Genomic DNA, 26,050 nt, shown 5'->3' on the forward strand with positions numbered 1-26,050 from the left:
TTGGACCCTGGAGTAGCGGATAGAATTAACTACCTAGTTTTACGGATTCCCGCTTATAACTCTGAGAAGAAACGCTCTTAACTAGTGTTGAGCGATACCGTCCGATACTTGAAAGTATCGGTATCGGAAAGTATCGGCCGATACCGGCAAAGTATCGGATCCAATCCGATACCGATACCCGATACCAATACAAGTCAATGGGACTCAAGTATCGGACGGTATTCCTGATGGTTCCCAGGGTCTGAAGGAGAGGAAACTCTCCTTCAGGCCCTGGGATCCATATAAATGTGTAAAAGAAAGAATTAAAATAAAAAATATCGCTATACTCACCTCTCCGACGCAGCCTGGACCTCAGCGAGGGAACCGGCAGCGTTGTTTGTTTAAAATTCGCGCTTTTACTTGGTTACGTGAAGTCCCGGCTTGTGATTGGTCAGGGCGGCCATGTTGCCGGGACGCGGACCAATCACAGCAAGCCGTGACGAAATTACGTCACGGCTTGCTGTGATTGGTCCGCGTCCCGGCAACATGGCCGCCATTAACCAATCACAAGCCGGGACGTCACGGGAGGCTGGACACGCGCCCATTTTAAAAAGCGCGCGTGTCCAGCCTCCAGTGACGTCCCGGCTTATGATTGGTCACGGCGCCATGTTGCCGGGACGCGGACCAATCACAGCAAGCCGTGACGAAATTACGTCATGGCTTGCTGTGATTGGTCCGCGTCCCGGCAACATGGCCGCCATTAACCAATCACAAGCCGTGACGTCACGGGAGGCTGGACACGCGCGCTTTTTAAAATGGGCGCGTGTCCAGCCTCCCGTGACGTCCCGGCTTCTGATTGGTTGCGCCGCGGTCAACCAATCACAAGCCGGGAGGCTGGACACGCGCGCATTTTAAAATGGGCGCGTGTCCAGCCTCCCGGCTTGTGATTGGTTGACCGCGGCGCAACCAATCACAAGCCGGGACGTCACGGGAGGCTGGACACGCGCCCATTTTAAAAAGCGCGCGTGTCCAGCCTCCCGTGACGTCACGGCTTGTGATTGGTTAATGGCGGCCATGTTGCCGGGACGCGGACCAATCACAAAGCCGGGACGTAATTTTAAAATCCTTAAGGACCTGAAATTACGTCACAGCTTGCTGTGATTGGTTGCGTCTCCCATGTGACTGCGACGCAACCAATCACAACGCCGGAACGTAATTTTTAAATCCTGAAGGACCTGAAATTACGTCACGGCTTGCTGTGATTGGTTGCGTCCCGGTCACATGGGCGGCACGCAACCAATCACAAGCCGGGACTCACGTAAAGGAAAGAAAAGCGCGAATTTTAAACAAAGAACGCTGCCGCTTCCCTCGGTAAGGTGCAGGCTGCGTCGGAGAGGTGAGTATAGCAATATTTTTTATTTTAATTCTCTCTTTTACACATTTTTACATTAATGTTGTTTCGATACCGATACCCGATATCACAAAAATATCGGATCTCGGTATCGGAATTCCGATACAGCAAGTATCGGCCGATACCCGATACTTGCAGTATCGGAATGCTCAACACTAAGAGTCTTAACCCCTTTACCTCCCAAGTTGGTTTGTACGTTAATGACCAGGCCAATTTTTACAATTCTGACCAGGTCATAACTCTGAAATGCTTCAACGGATCCCACTGATACTGAGATTTGTTTTTTTGTGACATATTGTACGTCATGATAGGGGTGACATTTCTTCAATATAACTTGCGTTTAATTGTAAAAAAAACAAACGGAAATTTGGCAAAAATTTGGCGATTTTCAAACTTTGAATTCTTATGCCTTTAAATCAGAGAGACATGTCACAAAATGGTTAATACATAACATGTCTCATATATCTTCTTTACATCAGCACAATTTTTGAAACAAAATTTTTCTGTGTTAAGGAAGGTATAAGGGTTAAAAGTTAACAAGCGATTTCTTATTTTTCTAACAAAATTTGCAAAACAATTTTTTTTTTGTACTGGACCACATCACATTTGAACTGACTTTTAGGGGTCTATGTGATAGAAAATACCCAAAAGTGACACCATTCTAAAAACTGCACCCCTCAATGTGCTCAAAACCACATTCAAGAAGTTAATTAACTCTTCAGGTGCTTCACAATTCGCAATTTTGCCTGATCATGCCAGTACCCTATAGGTGGGGGGAAAACCACTGTTTGGACGCACAGCAGAGCTCGGAAGGGAAGACGCGTCATTTGACTTTTTGAATGCACAATTTGCTGAAAAAATGAGCGGACGCCATGTCACGTTTAGAGAGCCCCTGATGTGCCTAAACAGTGAAAATCCCCCACAAGAAACACCATTTTGGAAACTGATCTAGATGAGTGGTGAGCACATTGAACCCTCAGGTGCTCCACAGAAGTTTATAACGTTGAGCCGTGAAAATAAAAAATAAAAAAACACACTTCCCAAACAAAATTGTTTTAGTCCCAAATTTTGCTTTTTCATACGAGAAATTTCACCACACAATTTGTAGTGCAACTTCTCCTGAGTATGCGAATACCCCATATGTGGGGGAATACTACTTTTGAGGCACAACTCAGAAGGGAAGAAGCGCCATAGTGGAATTTAGATTTTGCTGGAATGGTGTGAGTGTACCATGTCACATTAGCAGAGCCCCTGAGTTGCCAAAACAACAGAAACCCCCATATGTTAACTAATTTTACAAAGTACACTTCCCAATGAATTGATCTAGGCTTGCAGTGATGATATTGACACCACATGTGCCTCATGTAATCGGGAAATATTTTTCAGGCACAGTGCAAAGCTCAGAAGGGAAGGAGCGCCATATTATAGTGCAGATTTTACTGCTATGGCTTGCGGGTGCCATAACACACTGGGAGATCCCCTGAGTGGCCAGAACAGCAGAACCACCTATAAGTGACCCCATTTTGCAAACTACACCTCTCATCGAATTCATCTAGGGGTGCAGTGATATTATTGACACCACGGGTGTGTCACAGAACTTTATACCTTTGGGCTGTGAAGAAAAAATAACTGCATTTTTACCAATAAAATTTGGTTTTAGCCCCAGATTTTACATTTTCACGCAAGAAGTGGGTAAAAATGGCACCATAATTTGTAACACAATTTCTACTGAATGTGGCAATACCCCATATGTGGCTGTACATTACTGCATAGTCATACGGAGAGACTCGGAAGAACGAAGCGTTATCTGCCTCCTGGAGCGCAGATTTTCCTAGAATAGTTTGCGGGCTCCATCTACAGAGCACCTAATTGCCAGAAGAGCAGAATCCCCCTTAAGTGACCCCATTTTGGAAATTATACTCCTTTGGGAATTTATCTACAGGTGTAGTGATGTTCTTGACTCCATGGGTGTTTTCCAGAAACAGGCAGCAGTGGATGTTGCCTAGTGAAAATTGCAACTACCAAACATGGGAATGCTGTATGTGGTTTAGGTACACTGTGGGGCTCAGAAGGGAGGGGGGCAGTTTGATTTAGGAGCGCAGAATTTGCTGAATTTTTTTTGAAGGTTGAGGAATCATTTAGTTTTTCCACAGCCTTTGTACTACTAGTAACGTGGAAGCCCCCTATATTTCCATTGCCAGGTGATGGACCTGAGTGGGTTTTTTGTGGATTGTGTTGAAGCTTTTGTTAGGAATATTTTACATAACATGTAGGATTACATTTATCCAGCACTCTATGCTTAGCGCATAATTTGGGGTTTCCATCTAAATCTTCTAGTGACATGACTCAGATGAAACCCTCAAGGGACCCATTCACTATAATGAGGCAGCTGTTACCCTGGACTCAGTCTGTCTTCTATTCAGCATTGTCCTTCTTTCCAGAAGTGCATAAAACTGTGGCAGACCACACTTTTATGCAATCCTAAAAAAAAATGGACACCACCAGATCATAGGTCCTATGGTGTCCACAGTGCCTCCATCTGCCTCATTATAGGGAATCTTCTGCCGGAGGTTCCGTCTGAATCACATATTTCAGAGATTTAGAAGGAAGCCCCAGTGTAAGCTCTCAACGCAGAGAGCAGGATAAATGTGTGCCGAGCCTTACTGCGATCTTTGAGAGACAGAATGAACAGCAGGTGAAGTATTGCTTTTATTTATTGTTTACGCCTTTCCTCGTGCAGTATCAGTGACTAGGCGACTTTATTTTTTGGGTCGGTGTGATTACAGTTTTACCAGTTTTATAGCGTTTTTTATGTTTGTCTGCTATCACACACTAAAAAACGCTTTTTATTACAAAAACTAGTTTCTGTATTGCCATATTTTGAGAGTTATAATTTTACATATTTTGGCCGATAGTCCTGTGATGGCTTGTTTTTCGTGAGATGATTTGATTTTTTTATTGGTGCCATGTTCAGACACATGATATTTTTTGATTGGTTTCTGTTCCGATTTTTGTGTCAGAATGAACAAAAACCAGCAATGCAAGAATTTTGAGGGGAGGGTTGTTATGATCCTAGTGGCTGAGGATCACAAATCTAACCAGCTAAGACAGAGACAATAGGATGAGCTCTGGGGATGTGGTAACTGGACTGACCGCAAAGCTGATCCTAACCAAACACACTAAAGGTAGCCGTGGAACGTTTCCTGAAATCCTAGACGTCTCTTCACGGCCTGAGAAACTGACTACCCCTAGAGATAAAGTAAGACCTCACTTGCCTCAGAGAAATAACCCCAAAGAAATAGAACAGCCCCCCACAAATAATAACGGTGAGTTAAGAGGAAAAGACAAACGCAGAGATGAAACCGGTTAAGCAAATGAGGCCCGCTAACACTAGATAGCAGAAAATAGCAAGGGATCTGTGCGGTCAGTAAAAAACCCTATACAAAAATATCCACGCAGAGAATGCGAGAACCCCCACACCAACTAACGATGTGGGGGGAGCAACTCAGCACCCCAGAGCTACCAGCAAGCAGAGAAATCACATATTAGCAAGCTGGACAAAATTCATAATATTCTAGGAACATATTGAACACAGATGAGCAAGAATAAGCAAACAGAACTTAGCTTCTATTGAAGAGACTGGTAACGGATATAGACAGGAGCAAACAGAATAGCACTGAATACAACGACAGCAGGCATAGACTGAGAGTCCAAGTGAGCTTAAATAGAAAACCAGCCCACAGATAACGAGACAGCTGATGCCAGTCACAAACCTGCAGAAAGACAGCACTCACACAGTACCACTTGTGACCACAAGAGGGAGCCCAGAAATAGAGTTCACAACAGTACCCCCCCCCTTGAGGAGGGGTCACCGAACCCTCATCAAGACCCCCAGGGCGATCAGGATGAGCCGCATGGAAGGCACAAACCAAATCGGCCGCATGAACATCAGAGGCGACAACCCCCCGGACAGTCAGAAGGCTCAACCTGACCCGAGGAAAAACGAGGATGAAAACCAGAATTGCAGAAAAAAGGCGAAACCAAAGTAGCAGAACTAGCCCGATTATTAAGGGCAAACTCGGCCAATGGCAAAAAAGTCACCCAATCATCCTGATCAGCAGAAACAAAACATCTTAAATAAGTTTCCAAGGTCTGATTAGTTCGCTCGGTTTGGCCATTCGTCTGAGGATGGAAGGCCGACGAAAAAGACAAATCAATGCCCATCTTAGCACAAAAAATCCGCCAAAATCTGGACACAAACTGGGATCCTCTGTCAGACACAATATTTTCAGGAATGCCGTGCAAGCGAACCACATTCTGAAAAAATAAAGGAACCAAATCTGAGGAGGAAGGCAACTTAGGCAAGGGCACCAAATGGACCATTTTGGAAAAGCGATCACACACCACCCAGATGACAGACATTCTCTGAGATACTGGAAGATCTGAAATAAAATCCATGGAAATGTGCGTCCAAGGCCTCTTCGGGACAGGCAAAGGCAAAAGCAAACCGCTGGCACGAGAACAGCAAGGCTTAGCCCGAGCACAAATCCCACAGGACTGCACAAAGGAACGCACATCCCGCGACAAGGAAGGCCACCAGAAGAACCTAGCCACCAAATCTCTGGTACCAAAAATCCCAGGATGACCTGCCAACACCGAAGAATGAACCTCGGAAATAACTCTGCTGGTCCATCTATCTGGGACAAACAGTCTCTCTGGTGGGCAACGGTCAGGTCTCTCAGCCTGAAATTTCTGCAGCACTCGTCGCAAATCTGGGGAAATGGCAGACAAAATCACTCCCTCTTTGAGGATATCAGCCGGCTCTGAAACTCCCGGAGAGTCAGGCACAAAACTCCTAGAAAGGGCATCAGCCTTCACGTTCTTCGAACCAGGCAGGTACGAGACCACGAAATCGAAACGGGAGAAAAACAACGACCAACGAGCCTGTCTAGGATTCATACGCTTGGCAGACTCGAGATAAATCAGATTTTTGTGATCAGTCAAGACCACCACACGATGCCTAGATCCCTCGAGCCAATGTCGCCACTCCTCAAATGCCCACTTCATAGCCAACAATTCCCGATTACCAACATCATAATTCTGCTCGGCAGGCGAAAACTTTCTTGAAAAGAAGGCACAAGGCTTCATCACAGAGCCATCAGAGCTTCTCTGAGACAAAACAGCCCCTGCTCCAATCTCAGAAGCATCCACCTCGACCTGGAAAGGAAGAGAGATATCAGGCTGACATAATACTGGAGCTGAAGAAAACCGGCGCTTCAGCTCCCGAAAGGCTTCCACTGCCGCAGGAGACCAATTAGTCACATCAGAACCTTTCTTGGTCAAATCCGTCAAGGGCTTAACCACGCCAGAAAAATTAGCGATGAAGCGACGGTAAAAATTAGCAAAACCCAAGAACTTCTGAAGACTCTTAACAGATGTAGGCTGAGTCCAGTCATGAATAGCCTGGACCTTGACTGGGTCCATCTCAATAGTAGAAGGAGAAAAAATAAAACCCAAAAAGGAAACCTTCTGTACTCCGAAGAGACATTTTGAGCCCTTCACAAATAAGGCATTAGCACGCAGGACCTGAAATACCATCCTGACCTGCTTCACATGGGACTCCCAGTCCTCAGAAAAGACCAAAATGTCATCCAGATACACAATCATAAATTTATCCAGATATTCTCGGAAGATGTCATGCATGAAGGACTGGAACACAGAAGGAGCATTAGAGAGTCCAAAAGGCATCACCAAGTACTCAAAATGGCCCTCGGGCGTATTAAATGCTGTTTTCCATTCATCCCCCTGCTTAATACGCACAAGGTTATACGCACCACGAAGATCTATCTTGGTGAACCAACTGGACCCCTTAATCCGAGCAAACAGATCAGATAATAATGGCAAAGGATACTGAAATTTGACCGTGATTTTATTTAGAAGACGATAATCTATACAAGGTCTCAGAGAACCATCCTTCTTGGCCACAAAAAAGAATCCTGCACCAAGAGGGGAGGAGGACGGGCGAATATGTCCCTTCTCTAAAGACTCCTTTATATAACTCCGCATTGAGGCATGTTCTGGTATAGACAAAGTAAAAAGTCGTCCCTTAGGGAACTTACTACCAGGAATCAAATTTATAACACAATCACAATCCCTGTGAGGAGGCAGGGCACCGGATCTGGGCTCATCAAATACATCCTGGTAGTCCGACAAAAACTCAGGGACCTCAGAAGGAGTGGAAGAAGCAATTGACACCAAAGGAGCATCGCCATGAATCCCCTGGCAACCCCAACTTGAAACAGACATAGCTTTCCAATCCAGAACTGGATTATGGGCCTGCAGCCATGGCAGACCCAAAACGACAACATCATGCAGATTATGCAGCACAAGAAAGTGAATCACCTCCTGATGTACAGGAGTCATGCACATGGTCACTTGAGTCCAATACTGAGGCTTATTCTCAGCCAATGGTGTAGCATCAATTCCCCTCAGTGGAATAGGGAATTCCAAAGGCTCCAGGACAAAACCACAGCGCCTGGCAAACGACAAATCCATCAGGTTCAGGGCAGCACCTGAATCCACAAAAGCCATAACCGAGTAGGATGACAGAGAACAAATTAAAGTAACAGACAAAATGAATTTAGGCTGTATAGTACCAACGGTGACAGATTTAGCGATCTTCTTTACGCGCTTAGAGCATGCTGAGATAACATGAGTTGAATCACCACAGTAAAAGCACAACCCATTTTGACGTCTATGATTTTGCCGCTCGATTCTGGTCTGAATTCGGTCACATTGCATAGACTCAGGTCTCTGTTCAGAAAACACCGCCAGATGGTGCACAGATTTGTGCTCCCGCAAACGCCGATCAATCTGAATGGCCAAAGCCATTGAGTCATTCAGACTTGCAGGCGTGGGGAACCCCACCATAACATTCTTAATGGCTTCCGAAAGACCTTCTCTGAAATTTGCAGCCAGGGCACACTCATTCCATTGAGTAAGCACCGACCATTTCTGAAATTTTTGACAATACACCTCAGCTTCATCCTGGCCCTGAGAGAGAGTCAGCAAGGCCTTTTCTGCCTGGTTCTCAAGATTAGGTTCCTCATAAAGCAATCCAAGCACCAGAAAAAACGCATCCACATTCAGCAATGCAGGATCTCCCGGCACCAGGGAGAAGGCCCAATCTTGAGGGTCGCCACGTAATAGGGAGATAACAATTCTAACTTGCTGAGCGGAATCACCAGAGGAACGAGGTCTCAAAGAAAGAAATAATTTACAATTAAAATTCAGAAACCGAGATCTATCTCCAGAAAACAACTCAGGAATAGGTACTTTTGGCTCAGACATAGGACTGTGAACAACAAAATCCTGAATGCTTTGCACCCTTGTAGCAAGATGATCCACACTAGAAGTCAGACTCTGAATATCCATGTCTGCAGCTGAACTCAAAGCCACCCAGAGATTAAGGGGATGAGAGAAGCTGGACAGACTGCAGCAAAGGGAGAGGAAGAAAAAAAAATAAAAATTGTACTCAGGGCTTCTCTTATCCCACTTCTGCGATGCATTAAACACTTTTCTGGCCTGCTGTACTGTTATGATCCTAGTGGCTGAGGATCACAAATCTAACCAGCTAAGACAGAGACAATAGGACGAGCTCTGGGGATGTGGTAACTGGACTGACCGCAAAGCTGATCCTAACCAAACACACTAAAGGTAGCCGTGGAACGTTTCCTGAAATCCTAGACGTCTCTTCACGGCCTGAGAAACTGACTACCCCTAGAGATAAAGTAAGACCTCACTTGCCTCAGAGAAATAACCCCAAAGAAATAGAATAGCCCCCCACAAATAATAACGGTGAGTTAAGAGGAAAAGACAAACGCAGAGATGAAACAGGTTAAGCAAATGAGGCCTGCTAACACTAGATAGCAGAAAATAGCAAGGGATCTGTGCGGTCAGTAAAAAACCCTATACAAAAATATCCACGCAGAGAATGCGAGAACCCCCACACCAACTAACGATGTGGGGGGAGCAACTCAGCACCCCAGAGCTACCAGCAAGCAGAGAAATCACATATTAGCAAGCTGGACAAAATTCATAATATTCTAGGAACATATTGAACACAGATGAGCAAGAATAAGCAAACAGAACTTAGCTTCTATTGAAGAGACTGGTAACGGATGTAGACAGGAGCAAACAGAATTGCACTGAATACAACGACAGCAGGCATAGACTGAGAGTCCAAGTGAGCTTAAATAGAAAACCAGCCCACAGATAACGAGACAGCTGATGCCAGTCACAAACCTGCAGAAAGACAGCACTCACACAGTACCACTTGTGACCACAAGAGGGAGCCCAGAAATAGAGTTCACAAGAGAGGGTTTTGTCGTTCCGCGTGTGGTAAAATTGATAAGGCGGTTTTATTCTTTTGGTCAGTACAGTTAAAGCGATACCACAGTTATATCTTTTTATGTGTTGGCGCTTTTACACAATAAAAACTATTTTATAGAGCAAATAATTATTTTTGCAGCATCCCTATGCTATGCCAGCGCTGCACTGACCGACCAAGTTGCTGATCATGCCCTGAGCATGATCTAGCAACTTCGCTAGCTCTGGTGAACAGGATGTCATCATGACGATATTGGGTGACCATGGCAATGATCGGGACCCCACGTGACGTCGCAGGGTCTCAGATCCAAGGTCAGAGGCACTGTCATCCCTCTGCCTGCTCCTGAAATGCTGCGATCGAGTCTGATCGCAGCATTTAGGGGGTTAAAGTGCCGATAGCAATGCGGGACCACTCCTCGCACTGAGAGCCAGGTGTCAGCTGATTCTGGTGGCAATCGCTCGTGCACAGTTTGTGTGTGGGCAAAATCCCTGGGATGTATCCATATGTCCCAGGTCAATAAGAACCATGTCAAATGGAGGTATGGATACATATCAGGTGGGAAAGGAGTTAAGAAGAATGGAGGATGGAGGCAAAACTGAATCAAGACTGTGTGACGGTGCGTCAGCCTTCACACTCTTTAACCCTGGCCTGAAAGTGATAGAGAACTTGAATCTACAGGGTGGGCCATTTATATGGATATAGTTAAATAAAATGGGAATGGTTGGTGATATCAACTTCCTCTTTGTGGCAAATTAGTATATGGGAGGGGGAAAACTTTTCAAGATGGGTGGTGACCATTGGGGCCATTTTGAAGTCGGCCATTTTGGATCCAACTTTATTTTTTCCAATGAGAAGAGGGTCATGTGACACATCAAACTTATTGAGACTACCACAAGAATAAAAATGGTGTGCTTGGTTTTAACGTAACTTTATTTTTTCACGAGTTATTTACAAGTTTATGATTTCTTATGTAATGTATTCAAAGTGCTGCCCATTGTGTTGGATTGTAAATGCAACCCTCTTCTCCATCTCTTGACACACTGATAGCATGACCGCAGAAAAAATGCCAGCACAAGCTTCCAGTATCCGTTGTTTCAGATGCTGCACATCTCCTATCTTCACAGCATAGACAATTGCCTTATGATACGAGATGTACAGCATCTGAAACAACAGCTGTAATGTGACGCTAAGTCACCACTCACGGATAAGACATGAAACATGGTAGTCAGGAGGTCCGAGGTCAGATACCAGGAGGGCGCGTAGTACAGAAGAGCAAGACAACAGTGTGGTCAGGTAAAAGTCCGGGGTCAAATGCCAGGAAAGGACATCAAGACAAGGGAGTAAAACAAAGGGATCATTGCAAGCCAAGTCTGGATCAAGTACCTAAAGTTAGAGAGTGACAAGAGCAGAAGGGATAATCCACACAAACAGTCACTGCAAATTCAAGGTCAGGCAACAAGATCAGAGGAACATACAATTCTAAGCACACACACCAAACCAAGCAAAATTAAAGCTGATACTGACTGCTCACAGCTAACCAGCCCAAAAGTTAGCAAATAATTAAGGACGGGAGGCACCTAGGGTAATGCTAGACAAGATTAAGCACCAGGCTTGTCAAATATAATGCTGACAGCCCAGTACGCCTCAGGATCAGATTGTATGACTATACTGGATCGTTTTATCTTCAACTTGCTTAGCTATTCACAATAACTGTAATTTTGACCAGGGGTGCCCAAACTTCTACATGTCTCTGGATATATCACTTTTTTCAATGAAAAAAATAAACAAAATGTAAAAAATGTATTTCATATATCCGTGTCCTCTGTCTCAGATGAATACATGTCTATCTGAACCACCTCTTATACCGACAAGGGGCCTAGTAAATCCTTTGTTTGGCACAATCTATTATCCTTTGATTTATGGCAGACCTGGAGTACATTTTTTGGCCTTTGGTTTTCATAGCAACCCATAAATTTCCCCGATTCTGTGGCAATGAGTTGGAGTGACAAACTCCTTACATTCTGCAGTTGCTATTGGCAGTGGCATATATGGAATTATCAAAAGATATTTTGCACATTTAGTTTCTAATTTTTCATCATTTGTGTATCATTATGTCTATCAATCCTGTGCTTTTCATAATTTCACAATTTTTCCTTATTGGTGTTACAATTTCAATCTTGAGGAGTGTCTAACTGTATATTTATGGTGATAGTTATGGACACAGTAATACCAGATTTATTTAAAAAAACCCAAAACCTAATAAAGCAGGTTTTGATGTAAAAAAAATAATTTTGTGTTCTTTATTGTCACTAATGTCCACTTGGCCTAGCCCAGGAAGTTATCCTAACCAACGTGTGCTTTAACCAAATAAATGGCATGATGCATCTGTATGTTATGGTGCCATAAAGGGGTTAATTTGTTAAAGGGAACCTGTCACCTGAATTTGGCGGGACCTTTTTTCGGTCCGATAGGCGGTGTTTTCAGGTGTTTTATTTACCCCTTCCTTTCCCGCTGGCTGCACTCTGGCCACAATATTGGCTTGAAGTTGATTCGCTGTCCTCCGTAGAACATGCCTGCGCAAGGCAATCTTGCCTTGCGCACGCGCAGTATGCTTTTCCCAACTGAGGGCAAAGCCGAAAAGCATTAGTGCGCATGCGCCGGCGCACTTTGTCCCGGAACACAGCAAAATACTTCCGGGACATAATGCGACGGCGCATGCGCACTAATGCTTTTCAGCTTTGCCCACAGTTGGGCAAAGCATACTGCGTGTGCGCAAGGCAAGATTGCCTTGCGCAGGCGTGTTCTACGGAGGACCGCGAATCAACTTCAAGCCAATATTGCGGCCAGCGTGCAGCCAGCGGGAAAGGAAGGGGTAAATAAAACACTCGAAAAGACCGCCCATCGGACCGAAAAAAGGTCCCGCCAAATTCAGGTGACAGGTTCCCTTTAAGCACTGAATTTTGCTGCATGCTTTGCAATTTGTATGTACATTTTTATTTAGACATATCATCATACAAGTTAATATTATATTAAGGTTATATTATTTATAGCTGAAAGACAAACTTCATTTTATTTTTACCAGGCAATTGTATCAGAAGCTCATTTGAACATGTGATGTCTTCAGATTTTAAAGTTGAGGATCATGGGATCACTGAAACTACATATGAAGCACATGCTGTTATCCCAACTATGTCCTCATCTCTTCCTATGAAAAATTTATCATCTAATCTTTTACCACAGCTCCTATCTTCTGATTCTTCACAGACTATTTCACGAAGAAAAAGTCATAGAAAGGATATTGAAAAGCAAAAAGCTCACAAAGTGAAGAAACCATATTCATGTTCAGATTGTGGCAGATGCTACACTAGGAGATATAATCTTGTTGATCATCAAAAAACTCACAGAGGGCAGAAGCCATATTCATGTTCAGAATGTGAAAAATGTTATAATAAGAAATCAAGTCTTATTAGACATGAGAGATTTCACACAGGGAATATGCCATATTTATGTTCAGAATGTGGGAAATGTTTTACCCAGAAATCAGATCTTGATGCACATCAGAGAAGTCACACAGGGGAGAAGCCATATTCGTGTTTAGAATGTGGGAAATGTTTTATCAAGAAATTTCATCTTGTTAGGCATCAGAGAAGTCACACAGGGGAGAAACCATATTCATGTTTAGAATGTGGGAAATGTTTTAATGAGAAGTTACAACTTGTTAGACATCAGAGAAAGCACATAGGTAAGAAGCCATTTTCATGTTCAAAATGTTCAAAATGTTTTAACCAGAAATTACATCTGGATAGACATCAGAGAAATCACTCAGGCGAGAAGCCATATTCATGTTTAGAATGTGGGAAATGTTTTAAACTAAAATTTCATCTTGTTAGGCATCAGAGAAATCACACAGGGGAGAAACCATATTCATGTTTAGAATGTGGGAAATGTTTTAATGAGAAGTCACATCTTGTTAGACATCAGAAAAAGCACACAGGTGAGAAGCCATTTTAATGTTCAGAAAGCGATAAAAGTTATAATGTGAAATCACATCTTACACATCAGATAATTCGTGCAGATATGAAGCAATTTTTATCCTGGGAATAAAGAAAATGTTGTACTTAGATGACCAGTAGTGTTGAGCATTCCGATACTGCAAGTATCGGGTATCGGCCGATACTTGCTGTATCGGAATTTCCGATACCGAGATCCGATACTTTTGTGGTATCGGGTATCGGGTATCGCAACAACATTAATGTAATAATGTGTAAAAAAGAGAATTAAAATAAAAAATATCGCTATACTCACCTGTCCGACGCAGCCGGGACCTCAGCGAGGGAACCGGCAGCGTTGTTTGTTTAAATTTCGCGCTTTTACTTGGTTACGTGAAGTCCCGGCTTGTGATTGGTCAGGGCGGCCATGTTGCCGGGACGCGGACCAATCACAGCAAGCCGTGACGAAATTACGTCACGGCTTGCTGTGATTGGTCCGCGTCCCGGCAACATGGCCGCCATTAACCAATCACAAGCCGTGACGTCACGGGAGGCTGGACATGCGCGTATTTTGAAAAGCGCGCGTGTCCAGCCTCCAGTGACGTCCCGGCAACATGGCCGCCATTAACCAATCACAAGCCGTGACGTCACGGGAGGCTGGACATGCGCGTATTTTGAAAAGCGCGCGTGTCCAGCCTCCAGTGACGTCCCGGCAACATGGCCGCCATTAACCAATCACAAGCCGTGACGTCACGGGAGGCTGGACATGCGCGTATTTTGAAAAGCGCGCGTGTCCAGCCTCCAGTGACGTCCCGGCAACATGGCCGCCATTAACCAATCACAAGCCGTGACGTCACGGGAGGCTGGACATGCGCGTATTTTGAAAAGCGCGCGTGTCCAGCCTCCAGTGACGTCCCGGCAACATGGCCGCCATTAACCAATCACAAGCCGGGACGTCACGGGAGGATGGACACGCGCGTATTTTGAAAAGCGCGCGTGTCCAGCCTCCCGTGACGTCACGGCTTGTGATTGGTTAATGGCGGCCATGTTGCCGGGACGCGGACCAATCACAGCAAGCCGTGACGTAATTTCGTCACGGCTTGCTGTGATTGGTCCGCGTCCCGGCAACATGGCGCCGTGACCAATCATAAGCCGGGACGTCACTGGAGGCTGGACACGCGCGCTTTTCAAAATACGCGCATGTCCAGCCTCCCGTGACGTCACGGCTTGTGATTGGTTAATGGCGGCCATGTTGCCGGGACGCGGACCAATCACAGCAAGCCGTGACGTAATTTCGTCACGGCTTGCTGTGATTGGTCCGCGTCCCGGCAACATGGCCGCCCTGACCAATCACAAGCCGGGACCTCACGTAACCAAGTAAAAGCGCGAATTTTAAACAAACAACGCTGCCGGTTCCCTCGCTGAGGTCCCGGCTGCGTCGGACAGGTGAGTATAGCGATATTTTTTATTTTAATTCTTTCTTTTACACATTAATATGGTTCCCAGGGACTGAAGGAGAGTTTCCTCTCCTTCAGACCCTGGGAACCATCAGGAATACCGTCCGATACCTGAGTCCCATTGACTTGTATTGGTATCGGGTATCGGTATCGGATTGGATCCGATACTTTGCCGGTATCGGCCGATACTTTCCGATACCGATACTTTCAAGTATCGGACGGTATCGCTCAACACTAATGACCAGTCTTGTTGACCTCAAAATGTTACATAGGGACAAAACCATATTCATGTCACCACCCTACCCGTGCCCTCTGTTCTGCTTACGACCTGAGGTTAGCATCCTCAATAATCAGAACCTCCCACTCCCGTCTCCAAGACTTTTCACGTTCTGTGCCAATTTTTTGGAATGCACTACCCTGGTTAATATGAATAATCCCCAATCCCCACAGTTTTAAGCGTGCCCTAAAAACTCATTTGTTCAGACTGGCCTACCGTCTCAGCACATTAACCTAACTATCTCTGTGTTGCCCATTCAAAATTTTTACCATAACCAGGTTCCTCGCATCATGATCTCACACACTTTGTGCATTTAATAGCCCTTTGTGTCTGTACTGTTACATATGTAGGCTGTTAACCGGTTCATGCAGCTTTACATGAACACCCGATCCTTATACTTTGGCTGGTCTGAACAACGAAAGCAATTGTTACCATCCACCTTTTGTGTCTTTCCTTTTCGTCATAGATTGTAAGCTTGCGAGCAGGGCCCTCATTCCTCTTGGTATCTGTTTTGATCTATGTATTTATTGTTATGCTGTAATGTCTATTGTATGTACAAGTCCCCTCTAAAGTGTAAAGTGCTGCGGAATATGTCTGCGCTATAGAAATAAAATTATTTTTATGAAACATTTTCTGTTGTGAATGTTATTAACAAAAAACAACCTAAATACATGCAACAGTTAGTCAAAGTGATGATATATAGAACTCTAAATTATCATTAAAAATGTAATTGCCAATTTATTTCTGTGTTCCTAAATGAAAATAAAATCCAGATCACACTGTCTGCCATGTGTATAAAATATTTCCTGTTAATATATATGCAACTTACAACTTGTTTCAAATGATTAATGTTCGCTTTGTAGTACATGGTTGAGTTTCGGCTTATTTTTTTTTCTTTGGATGTTACGACATTGAGTCAGGAACTATGGAGCTTAGTCAGAACTAGTAGCCATATTGTGTATAAATAGTAAGGAGAAAACTACAGTATAGATTCCAGGTGACATTTTTAAGTTATTATTTATTTATATAGCACCATTGTTTCCATGGCGCTTTACATAAGAAGAGGTTACATACAAAATATAAATATCACTTACAGTAAAGAAACTAACAATGATATACTGATACAGAGGGAAGAGGAACCTGCCCTCGGGGGCTTGATAATGGGGAAGGAGACAGTAGGTTGGGAAGTTGCAGTGGCTTCAGTGGTGTTAAGGTGGGAGTGTGGACATTGCAGGTTGTATGCTTTATTAAAAAGATGGGTTTTCGTGTTCCGTCAGAAAGATCTGAATATGGTGACTAATCGGATGTATTGGGGCACAGAATTCCAAAGGATGGGGGATATTCGGGAGAAATCTTGGAGGCAATTGGGTGAGGAACGAATAAGTGTGGAGGAGAGAAGGAGGTCTTGGGTGCAGAGATGGGCGAACCCAAACAGTAAAGTTCAGTGTCCATACCGAACATCTAGTTTTCGGGCACAGACACCGAACATGGACTTCACCAGAAAGTCCGTGTTACTGTTCGGGTTCAGCTGCCCAAACACCGGGTGATAGTCACGCTATCATGCATATAACAGCGCATTAAACAACTTCTGATCGGCGGTGAAATCATAACCGCAGGTCAGAGACGCGGTTCCCATGCTATCAAAATACAGCGTGAGCCGGCAGCTTTGACTAGAGGTTTAAAGTTCACTTCCGGTCATTGGTGTCGGCTGGTGGGACACTAATAGCCGTGAGAGCAGGAGCAGCTGATGGGAGTATTCATCAGCCGGCTCCTGCGCTGTAAATAAATTAAAAAAATGGCATGGGTTTCCCCGTGTTTCTGATAACCAGCCAGGCAAAACTCCACAGCCTGGGGCTGCATCCCTCAGCTCTCTGCTTCAGCAAGGCTGGTTATCAAGTGTAGAGGGGTCCCCACACCATATTTTTTAATTATTCAAATAAATAACTTTAAAAAACGGCATGCGGTTCCCCCCATTTTTGACAACAAGCTTTGATAAAGCACATAGCTGGGGGCTGGTATTCTCAGGCTGGTAATGGGCCATGGACATTTGCACCCAGCCTAAGAAAAAAAAAAAAACAGCCCGCAGCTGCCCAGAAAAAGATACATTTGTTAGATGTGCCAATTCTGGTGCTTTCCCAAGTTTTTCCCCTTTGCTTTGTAGCGGTGGCAAATGGGGTTCATATTTGTGGGGTTGATGTCACCTTTGTATTGTCTGGTGACATCACGCCCACGGATTACTAATGGAGAGGTGTCTATAAGACACCTATCCATTACTAATCATATAACACACCTATCCATTACTAATCCTTTAGTTATATGGTAAATAAACACAGCCAGAATAAAGTCTTTTATTTGAAATAAAACAAAACACACTTTTACTTTTACAAACACAGTTATACTCACCTAACGCCTAATTCCACTGAATCCCTCGTCTCCTGTAATAAAACAAAAATAAAAAACAATATTCCTCACCTGTCCTTTGTTTTGTCCCATGCCGTAATCCATGCTCTGGGGGATAACCAGCTTTCAACCTGGACAGTGCCAGGATGCGACCATCCAGGCTGAGAACCACTAGTGACTGGACTGCGGCGAGCGCAGCCTCGGTGACTAGCGGTGACATCATAGAGGTTACATCAGGTCACTGAGGCTGCATTCCCAGCTAGGCTGAACTGCGGTGACCCCTGTAATATCCCTGCTAGCACCGTGAGAAAAAGTCGAGCAGCAAAAAAAATGGAGTGGGTTCCCCTGAATTTTTAATAACCAGCCAGGCAAAACTGACAGCTGCTGGCTGCAACCCACAGCTGTTAGCTTCAGCAAAGCTGGTTATCAAGAATAGAGGGCTCCCCACGCTGTGTTTTTTTTTTTTTTTATTATTATTTTTAAAAATGGTGTGGAGTCCCCCCCCATTTTTGTCAATCAGCTGTGCTAAAGCAGATAACTGGGGCTGGTATTCTCAGGCTGGTAAGGGGCCATGGAAATTGACCCCACCAGCAAAAAAAGTAGCAGCCCAGAAATGACATCTATTGGATGTGCCAATTCTGGCACTTTGCCTGGCTCTTCCCACTTGCCCTGTAGCTGTTGCAAGTGTGGTTCATATTGGTGGGGTTAATGTCATCTTTGTATTGACTGGTGACATCAAAACCACAGGTTAGTAATGGAGAGGCATCTATAAGACAAATATCCATTACTAATCCTATAGTTAAAGTGTAAATAAAGACACAATAAGTAAAAAGTCATTTATTTGAAATAAACACACTTCTCCATTTTTATTTAAAAATAACAAACACAGTTATATTCACCTAAAAGAAATATATATATATATATATATATATATATATATATATATATATAACATCCCTCACCTGTCCATCGTTCTGTCCAAAGCTATAATCCATGTCTGGGGATAAATAGTTTTCAACCTGGACGGTGCCAAGATGCAAGACCGTCCAGGCTCTGAACCATTGATGAATGAGCTGTTGTGAGTGCAGCATCAGTGACTAGAGGTGATGTTATAGAGGTTACCGCTGGTCACTGAGGCTGCGTCCCCTGTCGGGCTGAACTGCTGTGACCTCCGCACCATGAGAAAAAGTAATTGAGTTCACTTCAGTTCAGATCAGTGATTTCACCACAGATCAAAGATTAAATAATTAAAAAATGCGGCGTGGGGACCCCTCTATTCTTGATAACCTGAAGCTGACAGTTGGCCCCCAGCTATCAAATATGCCTGACTGGTTATCAAAAACACAGGGGAACCCACGCTGGTTTATTTATAGCGCAGGCGGCAGCTGATGAATACTCAGTGAAAATTCATTGAGTTCACCGCAGATCAAAGATCATCCAACATCAACCATCGACATATCCCTATCAAGCTACCTGATGAAACGTGTAGAGGCAGGGCAGCATATCTTGATTATCAATTTTGATAAGTACAGTGGGTACAGAAAGTATTCAGACCCCTTTATATTTTTCACTCTGTTTCATTGCAGCCATTTGGTAAATTCAAAAGTTCTCTTTTTTGCACATTACTGTACACTCTGCACCCCATCTTGACTGAAAAAAACAAATGTAGAAATGTTTGCAAATATAAAAAAAACTGAAATATCACATGGCCAAAAGTATTCAGACCCTTTGCTCAGACACTCATATTTAAGTCACATGCTGTCCACTTCCTTGTGATCTTCCTTGAGATGGTTCTACTCCTTTATTGGAGTTCAGCTGTGTTTAATTAAATTGATAGGACTTTATTTGGAAAGGCACACACCTGTCTATATAAGACCTCACAATTCACAGTGCATGTCAGACCAAATGAGAATCATGAGGTCAAAGGAACTGGCCAAGGAGCTCAGAAACAAAATTGTGGCAAGGCACACATCTGGCCAAGGTTCCAACAGCATTTCTGCAGTACTCAAGGTTCCTAAGAGCGCAGTGGCCTCCATAATCCTTAAATGGAAGAAGTTTGGGACCACCAGAAATTTTCCTAGGCCTGGCCATCCAACCAAACTGAGCAATTGTGGGAGAAGAGCCTTGGTGAGAGAGGTAAAGAAGAACCCCAAGATCACTGTGGCTGAGCTCCAGAGATGCAGTAGGGAGATGGGAGAAAGTTTCACAAAGTCAACTATCACTGCAGCTCTCCACCAGTAGGGCCTTTATGGCAGAGTGGCCCGACGGAAGCCTCTGCTCAGTGTAAGTCATATGAAAGCCTGTATAGAGTTTTCTAAAAAACACATGAAGGACTCCCAGACTATGAGAAATAAGATTCTCTGGTCTGATGAGATGAAGATAGACCTTTTTGGTGATAATTCTAAGTATGTGTGGAGAAAACAAGGCACTGCTCATCACCTGCCCAATACAATCCCAACAGTGAAACATGGTGGTGGTGGCAGCAGCATAATGCTATGGGGGTGTTTTCAGTTGCAGGGACAGGAAGACTGGTTGTCATTGAAGGAAACATGAATGCGGCCAAGTACAAGGATATCCTGGATGAAAACCTCTTCCAGAATGCTCTGGACCTCAGACTTGGCTGAAGGTTCAAGTATACCTATAATGTTAAGAATCCAATATATAGAACACCAAAAAATAATAATAAAGCCACAAAGTAAAATAAATGCTTCATTTTATAAACCTGTATAAATAAAAATCAGTGAGCCCCACAAACAAACAACCATAGGTGGGACACCTGGAATGAACAACAAAAAAACCACAGTGTGTGTATATGACTTAAGGATTCTGGACTGATTCCTGAGACTTAGGCTCAACAAGACAATAAACCTAAGCACATAGCTGAAATAACAAAGGAGTGGCTTCAGAACAACTCTGTGACCATTCTGACTGGCCAAGCCAGAGCCCTGACCTAAACCCAATTTAGCATCTCTGGAGAGACCTGAAAATAGCTGTCCACCAACGTTCACCATCCAACCTGATGGGACTTGAGACGATCTGCAAGTTAGAATGGGAGAGGGATCCTCAAACCCAGGTGTGAAAAATTTGTTGCATCATTCCCAAGAAGACTCATGGCTGTACTAGCTCAAAAGGGTGCTTCTACTCAATACTGAGCAAAGGGTCTGTATTCGTATGACCATGTGATATTTCAGTTTTTGTTTTTTAATAATTTTGCAAAAGTTACTACATTTCTGTTTTTTTTTTCAGTCAAGATGGGATGCAGAGTGTACATTAATGAGAAAAAACTTTTCTAAATTTACCGAATGGCTGCAATGAAACAAAGAGTGAAAAATTTAAAGGTATGAATACTTTCCATACCCACTGTACTACCTTTTCCCTTGGTTACCTTATGCATGTTGACAGGCCCTGCTCCATTGCAGGTATACTATCTGTTTCGATTACCAAACTTTCTGCATCACCTCTAGGGACTATAAGCGTCCGTTGAGCAGGGGAGACAGTTTATTTATTATTAGGGTGCCAACCTCCACTGACAGGCAGGTCTGGATGACTCCCAGTGTGAGGTTGTTCACACACAGTATTTTACTGTTGATTGACTGATTTTAGATTCCCTTGGGAACCTTTGATTGTTTCCCTTTTACCACCAAGATTGTATTTCTTTCTGTCTTTAAATAGGGCTTCCTAAGGACAGTTGTTGAGGAGCAGGGGCGCCACTGCCATGTACCATAGGATGCCAACCTCCGCTGACAGGCAGGCTACAGAATAGGTCCCTTGTTTAGGGCTGTGGTAGCAACTCAATATTTTATCCTTTTTTTGTGTGTGTTGTATTTTGTCTTCCAGGATGATCATCCTTTTTAATGCTTATTCTATAAATAATGCTTTTAGAAGTTTTTCTGTATGTTAGCCGATATCTTTGAAACCTCACATTGGCATCTAGCTCCGTTGTTTAGCAAGGCTGGTTGTCAAAAATAGGGAGGGGGGTGGAATCCCACACTGTCTTTTAAATTTATTGAAATAATTTTAAAAAACAATGTATAGGATCCCTCTATTCTTGATAATTAGCGTCAGAAGGCATAGGCTGTTTGGAGTAATAGTTCCAGCAGCCACCACCTGTTCTTGCAGTTATCAGTTGAATACAACTCAACATTCTCCCCTGCTCATGCTGATCTCCGGCAGAGTAAGGGAGAATGATGATAGAGGTCTTCAGTAGTGATGTTTGAATTTGTTTGGAAAATGATCGGCAAACATAAATTTGGCACAAATATGTCACATTCAGATTCGTGATCGGAAACACAAGCAAAATTTTATAAAATCGGTAAAAATCAGTAACACTCGGTAAAAGTGCAGGAAAATTTGCGTTGCCACAAAAGTATTTTCAGAACTTTAGCAACAATAATGGTGGTGTATCATGAGCATTTGGCATGTGTTTGATGAGGGGAGGGGCTTTGCAGAGCTCAGAGGCGTGGCGTTCTTGTAAACAGTCATTTTATTTTCCTTAACTTTAAGTGTGCATATTGCGGCTAGCCAATCAGGGCACAGGAAACACCCGCAATGCCCTGACACAATGGCTTGTGTCATTGGCTGCTGAAATCACATGTCCCTCTCCATATAAATAGCGTACATCTTGTTTTAGCGCCTTTTTGACACTGTAACAGCTGTTGTGAACTCTATTTCTGGGCTCCCTCTTGTGGTCACAAGTGGTACTGTGTAGTGCTGTCTTTCTGCAGGTTTGTGGCTGGCATCAGCTGTCTCGTTATATGTGGGTGGTTTCCTATTTAGCTCACTGGAACTCTCAGTTCTATGCCTGCTGTCAATGTATTCAGTGCTATGCTGATTCCTTCTGACTACCTTGCTCCCAGTCTCTTCAAGAGAAGCTAAGTTCCCAGTTGTGCATTTTTTGATCTTCAGTGTTCAATATGTTTCTTGTCCAGCTTGCTAATATTTGATTCCTTGCTTGCTGGTAGCTCTAGGGGGCTGAGTTTCTCCCCCCACACCGTTAGTTGGTGTGGGGGTTCTTGAATTCTCAGCGTGGATATTTTGTAGGGTTTTCCACTGACCGCACAGCTTTCTATCTGTCTTCTGCTATCTAGTTTTAGCGGGCCTCATTTGCTGAATCTGTTTTCATTCCTACGTGTGTCTTTTCCCCTTACCTCACCGTTATTATTTGTTGGGGGCTTCCTATATCTTTGGGGTTATTTCTCTTGAGGCAAGTGAGGTCTTGCTTTCTCTTTAGGGGTAGTTAGTTCCTCAGGCTGCGTCGAGACGTCCAGGCTTTTAGGCACGTTCACCGGCTACCTTTAGTGTGTTTGGTTAGGATCAGGTTTGCGGTCAGTCCAGTTACCACCTCCCTAGAGCTTGTTCTATACCTTGTAACTTAGCTAGTAGTTCTGTGATCCCCAGCCACTGGGATCATAACAAACAGCGCAGAGAGGCTGCTCCTGAAGCTGGCACTGTTAACAGCAAGATTTTAGCTAGTTAGGCAGTTATATATCAGTCAGATAGTGTAGCTAGCTAGTGTTTAGTGTGGCTGTTAAATTTACCTTCCAGCACTTTTTTGGGGGCTATTACTGAGGTGTGCAGACAAAGCCAGCAGGGCACATGATCTACCAGTGTGTTGTGTACTGCTTCTGTTGTCCTCCAAGCATGAGTATAGCATTCTAGTTAATATATTTTTCACTAGCTAAATGTGAAACAGCCTGCTGTATCCCATGTTGTCATTTTGTGACGGTGATATGAACCTGTCTGCAGACCTAACGCATATTAAAAAAATATATAATTTTTCAGTTGCAAAAAGTTAGACAACCCGCCGTATCACACTTTGTCATTTGGTTAGGTTGAAATTAAGCAGTAGAGGCCTGATCCATAGGCCACCCAAAAAATTATTCTGTTCCTAGGTCAAACAGTAGGGACCTGACTTTAAAATAGTTTGTAGCATAACTTCTCTGTCATACATGCATCATCCACACTCAAACAATTCTTTTTTCTGTGACTAACATGATACAGCATGCCATATTTCAACTTGGAATTTACTGTCGCTGAAATTCAGCTATTTGCAGAGGTTGTGCAGAGTTTAAAATCTAATTTTTTGTTGCTAATACTGTGCTTCTACCACACTATTTGAGCAACATGACTGGAAAAAAGCGAGGCTGTGGTGGAAGGGGAATTAGGCTTGGTGTCCGAGGTGTACTTGGGGTAGGTGGTAATGTTTGTGAAATCACCAGTGAAGCATCGTCACATCCTATGCAAAGACAAACGACAACTTATGTTACTGGACAGGCTTTATAACTACCTTTCTTTGGAGACGCACAGCGGAACGCCTTGTCGATGAATCCCAGAAAGAGCATGTACTTGAGTGGATGGCAAGTGCAGCTTCAAGTGGCCTCTCCTCTTCCTCCACCTCAACATCACACCCAGTACAGTCCACAAAAGTAGCACCCAAATTCTCCTTGCTTCCCAACTATCCAACCATTCAACTGACTGTACAGAACCACAGATGGGTGAGTCTGAAGAGCTGGTCACACATTCTATGCCATGTTCATGAGAAGTGTACTCAAAAGCATCACAGAGTCAAGAGGAGGAAATCTGCACCGATACGCAAATTTTTTTAGCTTGGGGCAAGACGTAGTATGGTCCGAACAGCATGCTGACCCTGGTCATCAGATGTTAACCCCTGGGGGAGGTGATCCTGATGAGACTCAGATATCTGAGTTTCACGCGGACTGTACTGTGCTATCAGAGCAAGAAGAGGAGGAGGGAAACTCCAAGGGTGAGGAATGGGATAACACAGAAGATGCTGTGGAGTGAACATTTGCAGTGAACATAGAGGAACACAGCTAAGTAGGTCATTTGAGGAGGAACACGAGGTTACATTGCGCTGTACATCACAGACACGTAGTTATGCAGCCACGACGAGCAATGCATCCTCAGCCACAACTATGCCTGTGACCAGTGGGTCTGCAGCTTGCAGGGGTGGGAAGGGTTGCCTAGCCTGGGCCTTTTTTTTACACTGCAAAGGATGAGCCAACTCACGTAATCTGCCAACTTTGCAAAAAAAAAAAATGAGTGGAGGTAAAAAGTGCAATAATTTGACTACTCCATGTATGAACTTTTACATGCGCAATCAAGTTGTGTTACTGTGGGAATCCCTCTGTGCAAAAATGCAGATCAGCGGACCTCAACCACCATCAGCCACCCGATCAATCGCATCTGCTGCTTCTTCCTCTGTTACCGTGCCAACTATTGAGACGCAGAACCTCGCGTACTTTACCAGCTCCAGTCACGCTGACTGAGAGCCCGACATCAGTTGTAACGGAAGCAGACATGCCTGCTGTTTTTGACCGATCTCTGAGAAGGAGCACACCACAAGTTTTTCAAAGCACCGTATCATCTTCACCTGCGTCTCTCTCACGGTCCAGCAGTTTGTCCAGTTCACCGTACTCCGCCCTCTCTCAGCACTGCAGCCAGCCCACGGTTCTGCAGTTGTGGTCACATAAAATATTGTTTCCTCCTAGACATGACAAAGCTAAGAGGTTGCACTCCACCATCTCCAATCTGTTGGCCATGGAAATGCTACCTTTCCACATGGTGGATACAGACAGTTTCCGAAAGCTGATGGCCATTGCGGTCCCCCAGTAATAATTGCCCAGTCGCCATTACTTTTGCCTGCGCTATGCCAGCATGTCGCAGACAACAGCACCCGTTCCTTGACAAAGTCTTTGTCTGCCAGGGTGCATTTCACCACAGACACTTGGACGAGTAAGCATGGTCAAGGGCGTTACATCTCAGTGATGGCACTGGGTGACTCTAGTGGCTGTGGGGACAGGCTCTGCTCCACAAGTCTCGGAATCCCCAAGGCTTGCAGGACAAACCTCTACATTTAACACTTCCTTCACTGATTCTGCCTCCTCTATCTCATCAAGGGCCTCCACTTGCATCCTCAACCTCTGCCTTAACAAGACACGTGTTCCAACAGTGCAGAGCGAATCCCCACCACCTCCATACTGTGCAGCCAGAGCTCACTGCAATCAGGCAGTATTAAAATTGAAATGCCTTGGCAATCACAGCCATACAGCTGAAGAGTTGTGGACAGCTCTCCAGGCTGAGTTTGATCAATGGCTGTCTCTGCTGAACCAGCATCCAGGGAAGGTCGTG

General features: G+C 44.2%; 1 protein-coding gene across 1 annotated transcript in view; it reads left to right on the forward strand.

Annotated features, from left to right (window-relative positions):
- Positions 1–13,912, forward strand: part of LOC143768168 (uncharacterized) — a 57,065-nt gene extending 43,153 nt beyond the window's left edge. The window contains exon 12 of the mRNA XM_077256857.1: positions 12,862–13,912. Coding sequence (XP_077112972.1) covers positions 12,862–13,790 — 929 coding nt within the window. The 3' untranslated portion in view covers positions 13,791–13,912. The remainder of the gene's footprint in view (positions 1–12,861) is intronic.
- Positions 13,913–26,050: the final 12,138 nt, after the last annotated feature.

Source organism: Ranitomeya variabilis, chromosome 4, assembly GCF_051348905.1.
Source record: "Ranitomeya variabilis isolate aRanVar5 chromosome 4, aRanVar5.hap1, whole genome shotgun sequence".
NCBI lineage: Eukaryota > Metazoa > Chordata > Amphibia > Anura > Dendrobatidae > Ranitomeya > Ranitomeya variabilis.